We start from the raw sequence: 18,921 nt of genomic DNA on the forward strand, positions 1-18,921 counted from the left end.
GTCCATGGGCTCATAGAGTTGGACACGACTGAGTGACTGAACTGAACTGATTGATTTATGTTGATATATGGCAGAAACCAACACAATATTGTAAAGCAATTATCCTCCAATTAAAAATGAATTTAAAAATAAATTTTTAAATACAAATTACTGTGTATAAAGTAAATAAGCAACAAGGAAATGTAGCCATTATCTCCTAATAACTTTTAACAGAATATAAGTTACATAAGTACTGAATCACAACGCTGTATGCCTGGAACATATATAAGCTATATAAGGTTATTTGTTAATCAACCATATTCAATAAAAAAGGAAGAAATAAAACTACCCAAATGTGTACAAGACATGAATTTCTATGTTGAAAACAAGGAATCTAAAAACGAGAACAAAAAAGCCCACAAAACCTTGAACTCAAGTGAGTTGAGCAAGGTTATAGGATACAAGACTACAGGATACGAGATTACAGGATATAAGGGTTTCCTTGGTGGCTCAGTGGTAAAGAATCCATCTGCCAATACAAGAGATACAGGTTTGATCCCTTGGTCAGGAAGATGCCCTAGAGAAGGAAATGGCAACCCACTCCAGTATTCTTGCCTGGGAAATCCCATGGACAGAGGAGCCTGGCAGGCTCCAGTCCACAGGGTCACACAAGAGTTGTACATGACTTAGCAACAAAACAGCAACAGGATATAAGATAAATACATATAAATCTATTGTATTTTTACATATTAGTGGTAAATATATGGAAATTGAAATTTAAAATATAGTATCATTAACAGTATCTGAAAAAAATGTAATAACTAGGTATAAATCTAACAAAACATGTTCAGGACTTATATGCTGAAAATTGCAAAATGCTGATGAAAGAATTCAAAGATCTAACAAACACAGACATACCTTGTGTTCCAGAATTGTAAGACCCAATATAGTAAACATGCAAAATTTATACATGGTTTAACATAACTCTTATCAAAATCACCGAAATTTTTTGTAGATACAGATTGGATTATCCTAAAATTTATATGAAAAGGCTAAAAAGCTAGAAAAACTAAAGAAACTTTGAAATAGAAGAATACCTGCAAGCAATTTCAAGACTAAGTATAAAACTATAGTAATCAATACACTGTGGTATTGACCAAGGGATAGACAAATAGTTCAATAGCACAGAGAGTCAATCCTAAAGGAAATCAGTCCTGAATATTCATTGGAAGGACTGATGCTGAAGCTGAAGTGCCAATACTTTGACCACCTGCTGAGAAAAGCCAACTCATTAGAAAAGACCCCGATGCTATGAAAGATTGAGGGCAGGAGGAGAAGGGGATGACAGAGAATGAGATTGTTGGATGGCATCACTGACTCAAAGGACATGAATTTGAGCAAGCTCTGGGAGATGGTGAAGGAAAGGGAAGCCTTCAGTCCATGGGGTCACAAAGAGTCGAACATGACTGAGCGACTGAAGAATAGAACTGATAAAGAAGCAAAAGTAATTGGGTAGAAGAAAGTGATCCATTTCAACAAATAGTGCCTGAGCACTTGGATATGAACAGGCAAAAAACTAACCTTGAGAAAAATCTCACATCTTATATATAAGTAACTCAAAATGAATCATAAATGTAAAATGTAATTTTAAAACATGAAACTATAAAATTTTAAAGAAAATCTTTGGGACCTAGAGCTTGGTGAATAGTTCTTAGACACAAAAACTACAATACATAAAAGAAAATAACTGATAAGATTGTCTTTATCAGCTGCAGACTGCAAGAAAACATTTGCAAACCCCATAGCTGAAAATTTTCTCATATCTAGAATATATAAAGAACTCTTAAACAACTGCAAAATACAAACAATCCAATTTAAAAATTGACCAAAAAAACATGATGAACCATTTCACTGAAGAGTGTACACAGATAGCAAATAAGCATATGAAAAAGATGTTTGCTATCTCCAGCTATTAGGGAAGCATGTTAAAAATATGATGTTCAATGAGTATACATCTATTAGAAGAACTAACATAAAAATATTAAATATACCAAATGTTGGTCAGGGTGCAGAATAACAACACCCCTTGTAGGTGGAAATATTAAAAAAAAAAAAAAAAAGACAGCCATTCTGGAAAATAGTTTGGGAGTTTCTTATAAACTAAAGATTCATTTGCTATTTGACCCAGTAATCATACTTCTTGGCACTTATCTCAGAAAAATGAAAACTTATGTCTACACAAAATCCTGTACACAACTTTTCACAGAAGCTCTGTTTGTAATAGCTCCAAACTGGTAACAACAAAAATGTCCAACAATTGCTGAAGGGCAAAATCACCTGTGGTACATTATACCATTGGCATATGAAGAATAAATTATCAGTATATGCAACTGGGATGGATTTCAAGGGCAACATGCTGAGTGAAAAAACTTAGTCTCAAAAGATTACATACTGTATGATTCCATTTATGAAACATTTCAGAAAAGGTAAAATGATAGAAATGGACAACAGGTTAGCATTTGCCAGGGCTTAGGGATGGTGGGATGCCAGGGCAGGGTGGGGGGGGGGGGTATTGATATACTATAGTTACATAAGATACAACCAATGCAGGAAATTGGGCAAAAGGTACACAGAAACTCTCTGAACTGTCTTCACAACTTCCTCTGAAATTATAATTATTGCCAAACAAAAGTTTTTCTTTGTAGAAAATTTAATTATCATATACAGGAATAACATCAACAAAGAAAGTCTATTAGTCTATGCATAAACATTATTAACATTTTGTTATATTGTTAGCTTTATTTTAAAGTCAAATCTAAAATATATGTGTATTTTACTCTGCTATATTTAACATTGATAACCAAATTTACTCTGCTATATTTAAAATGGATAACCAACAAGGACCTAGTGTGTAGCACATGGAACTCTGCTCAATGTTATGTGGAAGCCTGAACAGGAGGGGAATCTGGGGGAGAATGGATACAACTATATGTATAGCTGAGTACCTTTGCCGTTCACCTGAAGTATCACAACATTGTTAATCGGTTATACTCCAAAACTAAATAAGAATTTTTTATAAAGTTTTTGTTTAATCTTTGTTTCAAGTCTTTGAGAGGCATTCCTGGAACACTGTGATAACCCCAAATTGAGAGAAGATGGGCAAGTTTCCCCATACTGTCTAAACAGCTCATTATAAAAGTAATCATCGAGAGATTCACTTACTTCTAGTTCACAAACTTCTAGATTTTACATAAAGGTCAGAAACTAGATAAAATGAGCAGCAAATTCTTGTAAAGGAGTTATAAAATTAGAAAGAACTTCTGTTTTTACAAAAGACAACATGATTATCATAAATAGTGATTATCATCTCTCTGCTATGCATCAAAACAAAAGAATTATTTTTCTCTCCCCAATTGTAAGCCAAGTGCCATACTTACAGTACTGCCAATTTTGTGGGGGGTTTGCATGTTTCTTTCTCTGAGCCCCTGCTACTATGCTTAAAATTGACAAAAAGGAAAGACTCAGTAACCACGGAGGCTGAATGAACACTTGCTTGTGACAGTTCTCTAGCATAAATTATATAATCACTCAGTATTCAATGACTCTGATTCAATGCCACTGAAAAGAGCAGGTGATCATCATGTACATTTTGGGAATATCAATTGTGGATCACCTGGAAAAGTTTCAAAGTCACTTCTTAAATGTAATTATGGACATCATTACAGCAAAATTACACCCAGTCACAAATAAGCCTTGTTAAAACTGAAATTCTGCAACAGGTCACTTAACCAAGTTTTTTGTTTTGTTTGCTCATTGGGCATAGTCACTTTCGCATTGCAGGCAGATTCTTTACAGTTTGAGCCACTAGGGAAGCCCTTTCAATAGAATCTTGACTTCTAATCAGAAGAGGTTTACCTACTTCACATCTGTTATGAAGATATCTTTCGTGGTTTTATTTTAAACATAGGACTTATTATGAAAGATTTGTGGAGATTAACTAAATCTATTCTTTGAGCAAACTCCAGGAGATAGTGAGGGACAGGGAAAACTGGTATGCTACAGTCCATGGGGTCGCAAAGAGTTGGACACAACTTTGTGACTGAACAACAACAACAATGCTTTGTACTAAATCAGTCTTTGTCTTCTTCCTTACAAAGCTGTTGTTAAAAATCCCTGACCACTATGGCTAAGGGGATAGTCTGACTCATCTTTGGTACCTTCTAGGCAGTTCCTCAGGATTCCCTGGTGGCTCAAAGGGTAAAGAGTCTACCTGCAATGTGCGAGGCCTGGGTTCAATCCCTGGGTCGGGAAGAACCCCTGGAGAAGGAAATGGCAACCCACTCCACTATTCTTGCCTGAAAAATCCCATGGACAGAGAAGCCTGGCAGGCCACAGTCCATGGGGTTGCAAAGAGTTGGACACAATTGAGTGACTTCACTTTCAGGCAGTTCCTCACATTTGGTGTTAGAGGAGTTTTGATTATTTATGCATTTCTCAAAATAAAGTCTTTGCCAATAAAATTCTGTATGATTCAGATTCTCATCTATTTCTGTGCAAGAAGTCAAACCTAGTGCCTTTAAGCAGCAAGTTTTTACTCTCTTTTGTGGTTCTGAGGTTTGACTGGGTTTGGCCAGGAGTTCACATCTCAGGTCTCAATGCAGCTGCAGCCCTAGGAAGGTCTGAATGGGCCAGACATCTGAGAAGGCACCTTCACAGAACTGGCAGCTGATTTGAGAACTCACCAGAGGCTATCATCCAGAACGCCCACCTGGTCGTGGCCCCTCCAGTGGGTTGGGTTTCCTATACTATAGCAACTGTATTTTGAGAGAGCGTTTCCAAGATTGAGCATTCCAAGAGACTTAGTTGGAATCTGAAAGGCAAGGCTTTTTATGATATAGTCTCTGAAGTTCCAGAATGTTACTTCTGCTATGTTTAACTGGTCAAGTCATTAAGCTAAGCCCAGTTTCAAGAAAAAGGGTATTAAACTGCAACTAATGATGGAGGAAAAATACCACAAAGTAATACCACAAAATATGCAAAATGGAGATATTTTTGTGGCCGTTTTGGAAAAATATAATCTACTACATATGGAAAGTTTTTGTTTTTCTCCAATATGCTACTATAAAATGCCCTATTTTACTGGTTAACATCAGAAATGACAACATGGTGGTCTCCCTAAATGTTTTGCATCTTTTTCCTTTTGTTACCTTTCCTAACAGTAGTAGCATTATTAAAGCTGCAGAAACATGGAGGTGACCAAGCATCAAAAATTGTGTGGTGGGGAAGGCATTTCTGTATAGAGCTGTGCTGCCTAACATCACAGTCACATGTGGCTACCGAACACTTAAGGTGTTGCTAATCCAACTATAGTGTAAATGTGAATTACATACCAGATTTCAAGGACTTAGTACTAAAATGAAATATAAACTATCTCAATGATAATGTTTATACTGATTATATGTTGAAGTGATGTTTTGCATATACTGAACTAAATAAAATATATTATTCAAATTAATTTCACCTTCTTCTTTTACTTACATGACTACCAGAAAATTTTAAGTTATATTTGACTCAGATATTATCTAGTTTGCAGAATATTTCCATTGGAAAGCACTGACTCAGATAATAAACTAAATCATATTTCCATTGTGTAGCACAATGGTAGTTCGTGGTGTTTACATCATTAAATGATTTTCAGGCATTTTAATTACCTCATGCTAAATCTTATGTGAGATATATAAGCACATTGAAAATCAGTATTTTGCTATTTCTATAAAACTGATTTCCTTTCCTGAGATTTAAATACACAGTTTACATTTAATATAGCTATATGGTTAGTATATAATTGCAGCAATTCATTTTATGTAAGATTTCAAAGTTTCACAGAGTATCTCTATATGACCCCTGATTAAGATTATGTATTAGTTTTCTATTGCTACTGTAACGAGTAACCACAAATGCAGTGATTTGATACTAACTTATTACCTTATGGATACATAAGGCAGAAGTATAAAACTGGCCTAAAATAAAGATGTCAGGAAGGCCATGTTCCTCTCAGAAGCTCCAGAAGAGAACTGACTATTTGGGTTATTGGAAGATTTTCCAGACATCAGTTGAAGGCAATTTCCAGGATTGAGAGGCTCCTTGGATCATGCCTCTCTTCCTCCAACTTTAAAGCCAACATAGGGCTGCACTCCACAGACCCACATGCCCTGTACTGGCCCAGCTTCAAGACTGATGAAAGAATCCAAGGCTGACACAGCAGTAGTTTAAAGCAGTGGTCCCCAACCCTTTGGGCACCAGGGACTTGTTTCATGGAAGACAATTTTTCCACAGGTTGGGCAGGGGATGGTTTCAAGATGATTCAAGTGCTTCACATTTATTGTGCACTTCATTTCTATTATTATTACATAAACTCCACCTCAGATCATTAGGCATTAGAGCCAAGAAGTTGGGGACCCCTGGGTTTAATGGAAGGGAGAGCTTACCCATCTGAAGCAAGGCCCTGGAGCAACGCCCAGAAATGTGCAGCAGAACATGGCGACAGTCTTTGCTCTCAGGAGGAGGATGGAGATTGCTGGTTAATAGGGAAGTGATGTCAGGTGGGTTCTTTAGTTACCAGGGAAACCAGCAGAGGGACATGCACCTCACTGCCCCTTTGATAAGAACAATTACCAGCTGGGACCTGGAGAAAGTATGTAGGAAGGTCAGCCAGGTGGGTAAAATACAGATGAAGCAGGCACTGGTCAGGCAGGAGATGTACAAGAGCAAAAGAATGGCTATATTTAGTGGCCTGACCGTATAGCTAGCAATGGCTAATTGACTCTCTCGTGCTTTGAATATCTCCTTCTTCCATCACACCTTTCTCTGAGCCAGTCAAGAAAGGTTCTCTGGTTTCAAGTAACTGTTTAGATTGATCCCACCTATTTAATCAAGCTTAATCACTCCATCACAAATCCCTGTACTGAATCACATCTGCAAAATCCCTTGTACCATGTAAAGTGAAGTGTTCATAATTTTCAGGGATGAGCGTGGACATCTGCTGGGGGTGGGGTGAGGCATTATTCTGCCTACCACCAATAGGAACCAACTTTTTTACAGGGAGATAAAACTCCTTATAGATATATCCTTGCCATATATAAATGAAAGAAAAGTATTTTTCAAATAAGGCACCATGCTCTCAGACTGAATCATATTGATAATCTAAATCCACTAGGACATTAGAGATTTACTTCAAATTTGTAGGAATGTCAAACTAAAATAGTTAAAAGCAGCTCTGGGACATTAAAGCAAACAACTATTGGAGTAACAAAGCTTTGTCAGTCAATAACCTCAGCTGGGCTTTTCAGATACAAGCTGTGATAGTTATGTCTAAGGAAAACATTAAGGTAAGTCTAGTTTCAATTTATCTATCAGAAGAAAACAAGCAAATTAAGTCATGTCAAAATTCAAAAAGCTCTTTTATTATGTTTATAAGACTTTAAAACATATATTAAAATTTCTGATTTTAAAAAAAGGACCCAAATAGGATGAGGCAATATATAGATCACTAACAATCTTCTCCAACTAATTATTAAGTATGATCAATAGCCAGGCAAATCAACTTCACAATTGTTCATCTGTGTCTGACTGGCTAAACTTATTTCAGCACAGAAATAGAACTACAAGTTGGCCTTTGATCCTGAACCTGTATTATAATGGTGTGGTAACTTTTTATTCAGAGCCTATCTACAAATTCATTAAGAAATATTGAATATGCTTCAATGGTAAAAGGTTCTAGTACATATTCGAATGTGGCAGGGTATGAGGGGATCCAAGCAATTCTCAGAACACCAGCTGGGTGTCCTAGAATTCAATTCAATTCTGACACTACCTACCTTTAGATAGCATCAGATTCCACAGGTAAGGCTTCAGTTCTGCAAAACAGCCTCCCTACCCCACCCCACATCAAATGCCAACAATAAGTTCAGTATGCTACCTATGCATCTGACCATCTGGCTATAAACGGTTAGTTCCCACTAACCGTTCTTCAGTTTCATTTAATTTACTGGAGCAACTCAGAACTCAGAGAGACATTTTACTTAGTATTAATAGATTATCATATAAGACTGTAACTCAAGAACAGCTAGATGGAAGAGATGCCTAGGACAAGGCATGTAGAAAGGGGTGCAGAGCTTCCATGCCTCTCCAGATGCACCACTATTCCTGACCCTCCACGTCCTCATCAGTCCAGAAACTCTCTGAACCCTGTCCTTTTTGGGTTTTTATGGAGGCTTCATTACATCACTGCATAAATCATTGGCCATTGGTGATTGAACTCAACCTTCAGTGCCTCTCCCTTTGCTGGGATTCAGGAGCATAGGACAGAAAGTTCCAATCTTCTAATTACATGGTTGATTCTCCTGGCAACTAGCCTCCATTCCTAGGTCCAAAAGTTACCTCATTAACATAACAGTAGACATCTCTCATCACTTAGAAAATTTCAAGGGTTTTAGAAGCTCTGTGCCAGAAGTGGGACAAAGAGCAAATAAATATTCCTTATTATAAATCACAATTTTACAAATGGAAATTGATCTATAAAGAAAAACCTACTAAGATGATATTATCAGAGACACATAATTCATTAGCATTAAAGAAAGATAGGTTTAAATTGAAATACAGCCTGTTTTGAAAGCAAAGAAAAATCAAATATTTGCAAGCAGCCTATTTGTAAACTAATGGTCAGTAATTAGTCTCATATCCCCTTTCCTTCTTTCCCCTTCATTTCAACCAAATGGAACTGTTTCTATTCCCCATACCGAATGCACTATGCTGATTCCTGCTTCTGTGTCTTTGCACAGGCTGTTACCCCCACTCTTGAATTCCTACCTTCACTTGATAAGAACTTTCTCCTCTGTGATGCCTTCCCTGTTCAGTCCTAAGTTGAGCCACTTCCTAGTTGCTGCTATTACTGGACTTGGCTCTGACCAGCATTTCAGCTCATATTGTGCTCTATTTTACTTACTGGCTTATATGTCTGATTTCCCTTGACAACTAAGACTGAGATTGCTCAAACTCTGAAATCACCAGTTGTAAGCACAGTGTCTCTAGAACTATGTGACTAGAAATTGCAATAATACTAACAAAATTTAACTCAAACTTTGTATTTTAGCTATATTTAATGCTTAATATAAAAATCTATCAATAAAATATGTTAAATTCCTCTTAAATTCCTTCATAAGTATTATCCTACCTATAATACACAGTCATATAATAGTCTGCTTGGAACAGTCCTGACTTATGCCTTTTATATATCTGTTAAGGCCTGTTAATCGTCTCACCTCTGTTTCTCAAAAGTATCTTGATTTGAATGACAAATTATATGATTACCTTAAATTTCCTGAACATTATCAATGGCAAATTAAATACTACAGAAGATCAAACATTTCAAAGCCTACAAAAGAAAAACTTTTTATTTTTGCAATTAACTGTTACACTGGATTCTATGGCGCTTCACTCAGATCCCCTTTTCAATTAGGAATATCAGCTTCTGATGGCTTGTAGCTTTGTTCCTGTCCAGGATCTGAGTCTCAGCTACAGGGAACTGCCCGGTACAATTACACTGTTTCCAAGGTTGGCCCACAGGTAATGAACAACAGCTGTAAGGACAAAAAGATTCTCTCCTCAGTTTGGGACAGCTGTGAGGGGCCAGCCTATCTCCAGGTCTTTCCATAGAATGGCTGAGATTTCTGTTGCAAGTCACCTTCTCCCTCTGCCCAATCCTGCCTTCTTCACTGCCTTCCATGTATAACTCCCAAGAGAGTACTTCAATTAAACCTTCATGCTACCCTTCATCTCCAGGTTACCTGACCTAAGATAGCACTCTTTCTCTTCTTGTAGTATCATCTCCTGGCTATGAAGCATGCTAGGCCCAGGACCCTTATTTTTTGTCCAAGTTTGAACTGACACTGCATGCCAGGACTCTTGCTTCCTATGTATTCCTTTCTTTTCTATCATTTAACCCATTTTTCTTTTTATGTAACAAAGAAATCTAAATAAAGCCCAGGGTTTAAAAAAAACACATAGCAAACACTTTTGAGAACTATATGAGCAGTGCCTGAACATTGGCCAGTAAAGGAATCCATTTCTTGAGAAAGGGACATTTGAAACAATCCACAAGGTGAAAGATTAACCTGCTCCACAAATATTAGAAACCATGACTGTCTCTGCTAGAAGGCAGAAGATGGAAACAAAAGATTCTCACCCTTCAGGCTTTCTGGTCTAGGGCAAATAATCTTCAGGGACATCCATCTGTGTATTTTTCTTTGCACAGAAACTGTCTTGCCACTTTATGATATCCTCTATTACTTTCTAGTTATTTTTATTTTATGCAAATAACCTCTTTCTCTTCCTGTGCTCTGGCTCTATCCAGGTAGATAGAGCTCTTCCCCTTTTTAAAAATAATTATAGCTGCCTACCTTTGTTATTTTAGCTTTTCTTATTAATTTAATAATCATGTAGCCTACATCTCTGCAGGGCTCTCTCTATTAATTTTTAAGAAAGACTAAAACATTAGATCACAAATAAAAGACCCATGGGAAGAGTTCATTCCCTCAAAAGAAGAATCTAGAAGCCTGCTTTTCCCCAGTGAGCACTGCATAAATTCCTCTTAAATATCAGAATGATCTTTATTAGTCAGATTTGGATAATTCCAAAATTAGCTTGTTAAGAAAGATTGAGTAATTATTTAAAAATCACTCCTCCAGTAACTCAGGAAACTTTGGGAAGAGTAAAACTAAATCCCAAAGCAGTTGAAGCAACAATACCACCTTATTTGTAAAACAATTCATAGACTAGATACCTCCCACTTCCTCGTCCTTAAAAAAGGCACAGAAAAGAAAGCAAGGAATACAAAATCAAATTTAGCCATTTAATCAGAACTCCACCATTTATTATTTCTCTCAACTCCCTAATTGTTGAATTTTTGTCTTCTACATCACAACTTCAAAATCTGTCTCCAGTCTCCTTGATTTTGACAATTCCTTTCTATGTTCTTGAATTTTGATTTCATGTTATAATCTGAGTTTGGTTCATCTCTCTGATTTTAGAATATCTTTTGTACAAACCTGTAAGGAAACTATTTGCTTGTCTTCCTCCTCTTACTTCTTCATTAGCTGAGGTTGTAAAATTCAGATCTATAAACTAAAACACATGGTTTTCAACATACTCAAAAGCTAGTCACTATGATGGCATAATTGACAAACTTAAGGATAAAAAACATGAAGCTTCTAAAACAGTGAACTGATCCAATAATGATCAGCTCTAATATGCAGTCCATGAAGAAAGGAAGGAAGGAAGAAGGGAAGAAAAGAGAAAGGAAGGAAGGAAGGGAAGAAAGGGAGGGAGTGAGGGCAGGAAGGAGGGAGGAAGGAAAGAAAAGGAAATAGACTTGGAAGCTGCCTATACATTTTTAGAATTTTAATTCTAATTTGTCTCTAGTATTTGAATAGTCATTGCATACAGATCATCCTAAGTGCTTTACCCGTTTAACTTGAGCAATAAGGCTGAAGTTACTTTCAAAACGGTTTTTCAAGGGAGAGGTAAAAAATCCCCATAATCTCTGATTCAGAGACATCAAATCTTTGGTGTCTTCACTGAATCTGTATAATTCCCCAAGATTGGGAATGAATTAAACCCAAGATAAACAAATGAAATTGGTCTCTAAATAACAAAAGCAATTCATTTGCTTCTTTACTCATTTAACAAATATGTAATGAGAATCAACAATACAATATGCTTTCACATAAAACACCAAAAAGAAAACATCAGGCTAGTGAGGTCTGCAAATACAAATTGGGCCCTTTATGTAGCCCAAGAGTATTCATGTACACTAGTGGTGCCATCTCTCATTCAACTAACATTCTTCTGTAGTAAAGTACCAATCTGTTAACTTCAATAATAATTCTACATCACCTGATGATCTTCTCTTCAACAACACATACAAAGTTAACATCAACAGGATTTCAATCCACCACCAGAAAAATATTCATGTCTGCTAATTCTTAGTGCTAAAGCATGATGACCACCCATCTCCAACTCTATTTTAACCTGCTATAGAGAAATCACCATTTAAAAGTGACTGATCTCCTGCTAAAATTCTTCCTTCTTTAGAGAGCCTCCTTGTTCCACCCCACCTAGGTGACAAATTCTGTAATTATATTATATATCAGAGAAGATGGACTAGACCTAACCAACCCTGGAGGCATAACAAAATCGGCAGAAATATCTAAGAAAAATAAACTTCTATGTTTTAAAAGACAAAAGCTAAACTTTCTCCGATACTGAATGTTCTCTGGAGTACATTTTTTAATGAATAAAAATCCTGTTTTGTAATATAATAAGAGGTGGATCCAAATGTAGGGACTGTGTTGAGAAAATTTATTGCTGAATATTCACATTGATTTTTAGAAGAGACCTATACTTTGCAAAATAAGAACTTTTATAACAGGAAGTCTCTATATAAATTTAGTACATGTTTGAAAGTCATTCCATTTATTACATGGCATATATAATATGTAATAATTTTATTCATTCTTTCATTAAAAAATATAATAATTTTTTTGTATTTTGTAAAATAAAAATGCCAAGCATTGTGCCTGGGACTTCAGATAGAATAGTAAATAAAACAGACATGTGATCTGCCTGCAGATAGCACAGTCAAAATGAGCATGGGATACAAACTACAATGGATTTGAAACATAAGGATTGAGAATGATTCTACAGAAGAGACTAGGAAAGACTAGCACTAGATATATGGCCATGAGCCACCCGAAGACATCTATAGCCACATTCCTAGAACCCGTGACTGTTATGTTTACATGGCAAAGGGAACTTTGCAAAAGAATTAAGGTCAAGGGTCATAAGATGGGATGATTATCTTGAATAATACCAGTGGGCTGTATCTAATCACATGAGTCCTAAAAAAGTGGAAAACCTTTCCTGGCTATAGTCAGAGAAAGAGATGTGAGGGCAGAAGCAAGGTTAGAGAGATGTGACACTGCTGTCTTTGAAGACAGAGGAAGATGGCATTGAGCAAAGGAATGTGGGTGATCTCCAGAAGCTAGAAAAGGCAAAGAAATGGGTTATTCCCGACGGTCTCCAGAGAAGAATATATATGTATGTTTAAAATGAAAATATTAGAGCAAACATATATTATCATATGTTTAGGTTGTCTATTTTATTTGTTATAGACCCATCCGGACTCACATATTACTAATTTATTACTTAGTTCAGTCCAGTCACTCATTTGTGTCCAAATCTTTGTGACTCCACGGACTGCACCATGCCAGGCTTCCCTGTCCATCACCAACTTCCAGAGTATATTCAAACTCATGCCCATCGAGTTAGTGATGCCATCCAACTTATTGAACATACAGCTTCAGTCAAAACTGACTGAGACTTGCTGATTTGTTTAAAGAAGTAAAAAGTTATTTAGATTCAAACTGGTCCCATGAATTGAGCTTGAGAAAAACATAAACTATATTTATTTCACACCGTTGATATGTTCTGGACTCAATAAACTTGCAAAATTTGAAGCCCTGAAGTCACATTCACATAAAAGATCCACAGATCATGATGAAAGTTAACTTTGCTTTTTTTCCTGGTTATTTTCATTGTATCTGAATTATTATTAAGCATTTACCCTATCAACATAGCTCAATAACAAAAGCTCCAAACTAATCTGAAAAGCAAGTCAGACCCACTAAATGAAACACAACATTCCTTAAACTAATAAGTTGAAGACTTTAGTATGAGAGTTGTCCTAAAATATTTGAGCAAACTCTAAGAAAGGTTTGAGTTCAGCTAGTTTCAGGAAAGTACATTCCCTTTCATTACAGCTACTGAAACAGTTATAGAGAAGCATTCTTTGTGATAGAAATCTAGAGTAAAAGTAAACGTGGAAATTTGTTCTGATAATATACTCCACAGTGGTTCCTGCTGTTTAATTCCAATATTCATTGGCTTGCTCAAGTACTCATATTAGGCCCAAAATTCTGCACCTGTATATAAAAAGGAACTATTATACTGATTTTGGATGCTTTTTCATAATGTTATAAGCACAGATTTGCTTATTTATAGGTTGTATTTATCAATAAAATATTAATATATCATGCATATAAGTAGGTTTCTGATCCTGTAGACCACCACTGCACTTTAGCTTCTCATGCTCTCATCTCTATACCAACATGAGGACAGCTCATACCAGACACTATCCACATACACACACTAAGTCTTTCATTCCCTGAGAAAAAAAGTGCCTTTCTCAACAAATATTTGACCTTATGCCCTAGGAAAAATGAATATATAAATATTCTTAGATCACCCAAAGAACAAGCTTTCTCACCTCTGCATACTTCCTTTCCTGTTCTCTTATTCTCACCATTAAACCTCCCTACATTTTCTCCAAAGTTTTCATGTAAATATAATAAATAAATACAAATTAAATGCTTCGGGCACATTGTCAATTTAATTGTAAAAGCTGAGATGAAGCAAGCACTAATTCAATTTACCTGTCTCCAAATAGTAATTACTGAACGCCTGCTACCTGAAAGGCACAGTGGTAGGGCCAGAGATACAGCCCTTGCTCTCCTATAGCTTCTGACCAGTGGAGAAGACAAATAGGTAAACACAGGAATTCCAACAAGAATGAGAGCTATAAAGGGGATAGTGCCATGAAGGAGAGCTATTAAGTAGGATGTTTGCACTCATTTACCCAAAGGAGAGAAAAGGAAACATGGGAAAGAGAAGAAGGAAGAAGAAAAGTGTCCATCAATCATGAAGAGTAATGCAATCTAATCAATTAAATAATGGAAATATTTGAATTCTTACAATTAAGTCTACCTTTAAAAAATGAAAATGAAAATAATATCTGGACAAGTTAAAAAAAAAAGCTACTTACCTTTGATCTCAATTATTTGGATGCTATAGATGGAAAAGTCTTTCCACTTCACTCATAATAGAGAACTTACCTTTCTTAAACCAAAATATCTAACAGAAAGATATTAGTAACATAAATAAGTTTTGTATATTTGACAAATGGGCCTTGAAACTGAACATGAGATTAAAACCTCATTTTAAAAAAAAGCAGAAGACAAAAATTTTCATATTTTTGCACCTTGCTTAGCATATTTGATACCTAGAATAGATACTTTTTAAAAGACCCCCTCCTCTATATGACAAATTACTTTTCAGTGATAATCATTATTTTCCTGATTGGCTCCTTAACTTTAAAGCAATTGACAATTTCAGAAGAGAAACAGATTTCAAAGTTATTATTCAAATTGAATAAAATATTTCATGTATGAAATTTTCACTTACCTAGAAAATCATTACCTCCTGCAATTTATGCTATTTCATTGTTAGAATTTTAAAATTAAAATAAAAATTCCAAGTGATCACATGAAGTAACAGAATTAAAGTAATTCTATTTCTAGCTCTTTGTCTTTACAATCACTGTGTCATCCTTGTCCATACTGAATCTGCTGTTTAAATCTATAAAGAATCTAATGTTTATTAAAGGCTAATTATAAAAATGTGCTAATTTGAATTATACATACATATATATTATTAAAACTCAACAATAACCACTGCAATTATTTAGAATTTAGAGAATTTGTGAAAATTTGTGAAATTTTTTGTGAAAAACATTATCACAGACTTTGAGAATTGTTGGTGCAGAGCAACTTTTAATTGGTTTTAGTAATTTTATAAATTTCTAGAGGTGATGCACCTTCTCAATGATTGCACCCAAGGCAGAATGCTCCCGTAACTTCACTCTCTGTATGAAAAGTTTTTAACCCAAAGTTGAAGAAAGCTACAAAATCAACACTATTTTTAAGTGATCCATGTTTATTATATACAGGAACAGCTTCAGTGGCCTGTAACTGGGCAAAGGTCACCATGTTCAGAATAGAGCCCCATGCTTGGATTTTAGTTTTGAAATTCTTAATAATCTTTGAATTTGTGTATTGAAGTGAAGTCTAATGGGGCAATAAAGCATATGTCCTGGACTCACAAGCAGTCCTGACTTCCAGTGCTTCAAAGAACAGATCCTCAGCCAACTGTTCCCCAACCCAGCAATTGCTACCACCCTCCACTCCTGGTGGGGGCCAGGAGTGCAAAGCAAGAAGGGTGGGAGTCATGGGTAGGGCTACAAAAGTATGTGAGAGTGTCTATATGCTCCTGCAAGTATCCCTATGCCCTAGAGAGCCAAACATTAAATAGCAAATAAAAATAACCTCTCTTGGGTCAATCAAGACTGTTAAAAAAGGTAAAAGATTTCATTTTTTCCCCTGCTTTTGAACAGGCATTACATTTTCACTTTGCACTGGGCTCCACAATTGTGTAGCCATCCCTGCCTATGCATGCAGGTGAGTATGTGAATGTGCATGCTATGTTTGTATTTGAAAGAATAACTTTATCTATATTTAATAAAATTATTTTACCTATAATTTTATAATTCATAGATAAGCTTATATATATGTAAGTTTACCATATTTTATCTACAAAATGAAGATAATTTTAATTGTTTATACTTCAAGGGAGAATGAATTTCAACACAATATTATCTTCTGAGTTTCTTAGAATTGGTGAATTCCTTTTAAAATCTTTCACTAAAAATATATTATATGCTAAAAATGGTGATATTCCAATTTCAGAAACAGCACATGACATTACTAAAATGTTCTTATTAACAAAATCTGCTTTGCAACTTTGATTTCTTGACGGGCTAGAGATTTTTGGTCAGGAGCCAAAGTCATCAAATATTAAGAGTATGGAGATACATCAAATGTGTTGAAGTATCCTTAAAACTCACTAACTAATTTTAGCACATTTCAGTTACACACATAAATTACTTATACTGAACAATCCTAAATCTTCAACCTCAAATGTAAAAAATGGTATGCTTTGTAACACATCATTTTCAAAATATACCTTCATAACTCGAATTATTCCACTTAAAGCAGATGAACAAAATATTTTTATTACACATTTTTTCTTTTCTTTACCTTTATTATTTAAGGAGTAATACCCATGATACTGAATATATAGCTGATGATGACCTTAAGACTTTCTTATTTTAAAAATGAAACTAAGTAGTCATAGATACTCCTTAGGTGGATGTATATATATATATATATAAGATATAGATATATAGATATATAAAGACTACATCATAAATGATACCAAAAGAACCTTGAAACAAATATTTTTGCATTTGTCTAAATTCAGATATCATTTCTAATATTCCTGAGAGCTAAAATTGCAAGAAATCTATGACATTATATCATATTTGAAAAAGGTGCACAGCAAGAAAGATCCAGAGCAGCCAAAAATAAATAAAAAATTTTTTAAATGTCCCTTGATCCCTATAGCATTGACTTTACCCAATACCATCTGAATTTTAACTCTTATTCAATGTAATTCTGAGAAACCTGCCCTTTTCTTTGTCTTCTTTTCATCCTTTAAATTGATGTGCAACTCCAGTCCTGACTCCCTTCTCCAACTAGAATTTAGATACTGTATCAAGCAAAACAATCAAGTGTAAATAATTGGAATTAATCATTATTCTGGTTGAATTCCATCCCTAAAAGCTCCTATCTCCTTGCTATACTCTGGGAGCAGTTCATGCAGAAGCCAACCCAAAAGCTCAATCCATGTAGTATCATGTACTCATTCATAATTTATCACGTTTTGTACACACTAAGAGCCTCGGCACATTCCCAGTGTATGGGGTCAGGAAAAACCAGTCACCTACATTGCTCATGCACTCTGAAAGCAGGTCCTGGAGAGCCTGGCGAATGGCGTTGCACTCCGCAATGATCCGCTCCCGATGGAAATCTCTTGTGCAGGAAGAGTCGGCCAACAGAGCAGCCCCACTGATAATGGCTTCAAGGCGTTTCTCTAGGGACGGTCTTATTTCCTCCTCAGTCACTGTGAGTGGATCCAAGACAATTAAACTCTAAAGGAAAAACATATTTCGATGGTTAGAACTCCATGATATTCTATTCTATTTTTTTATTATTATTATCTTGTTTTCACATTTAGAATGCATACCTGATGAGAAAGAGAATTGTGTTTTTACTGCCTCACCCAGTTCACGCATCATTCTATAGAGCAATTATTATTCACCTGAGTAACAAAAATCGTGAAATTATGAGCATTGGTTCTAGTGTCAGTCAAATCTGTATTCAAATCTTGTCCTTTCCACTCATCAATGGTGCGAGTCCACTCGGGTGTCTTATGTACTGTAAGCCTCACCTTCCTGATCTGTAAAACTGGAATACTAACATTGTTTATCTCATAAAACTGCTGTAAGAATGATATCAATGCTTAATATAGTGTCTGGCACATATTAATTGTTCTTTACAATAGTCATTTTCATATAGCACTTCTTTGTTTACAAAATGTTTTCACCTATATTATCTCATCTTGACAACACTATAAAGAGGTAGGCAGCAAAGATATTGTTAACCAAGCATTTCAATCAATGCTGAAAGAGGCTGAGACTGTCTTACCCAAGGTCATTAAGCTAATAAATGGTGAAGTTCAAGCAAATATTCAGGTCTTATAATATCTAATTCAATAATGTTTTCGTTACGCCTCACTATAAATCAAAACTCTAATTAACCTTAACACAAATATATCAAAGAGAATTCTGAATTTTAATTATTCATTTTGAAAATAAAATTTCATCTTCCTGTTGATTACAACTTCCAGCCATTTCCCACCACTGGAAACTGACATGGTATTTTTTAAGGTTTCCATTAGATATGTCTTCAGGAAATAGAAGTCAAGATAATCTACAGACTTTGAAGAAAGGGTAAAAAATATGAGGCTCTAAGGGTCCTTTATTAAAATACATCAAGAGAGGAAACTTTCAAGGTTTGGGCATAATGTGAT

General features: G+C 35.4%; 1 protein-coding gene across 1 annotated transcript in view; it reads right to left on the reverse strand.

Moving 5' to 3' along the window:
• The window catches only part of CTNNA3 (catenin alpha 3), a 1,724,101-nt gene that overhangs the window by 1,293,933 nt on the left and 411,247 nt on the right, over nt 1-18,921 (reverse strand). The window contains exon 6 of the mRNA XM_065919867.1: nt 17,777-17,980. Within this exon, the coding sequence (XP_065775939.1) occupies nt 17,777-17,980 (204 nt within the window). The remainder of the gene's footprint in view (nt 1-17,776; nt 17,981-18,921) is intronic.

Source organism: Muntiacus reevesi, chromosome 2 (genome assembly GCF_963930625.1).
Source record: "Muntiacus reevesi chromosome 2, mMunRee1.1, whole genome shotgun sequence".
Lineage (NCBI taxonomy): Eukaryota > Metazoa > Chordata > Mammalia > Artiodactyla > Cervidae > Muntiacus > Muntiacus reevesi.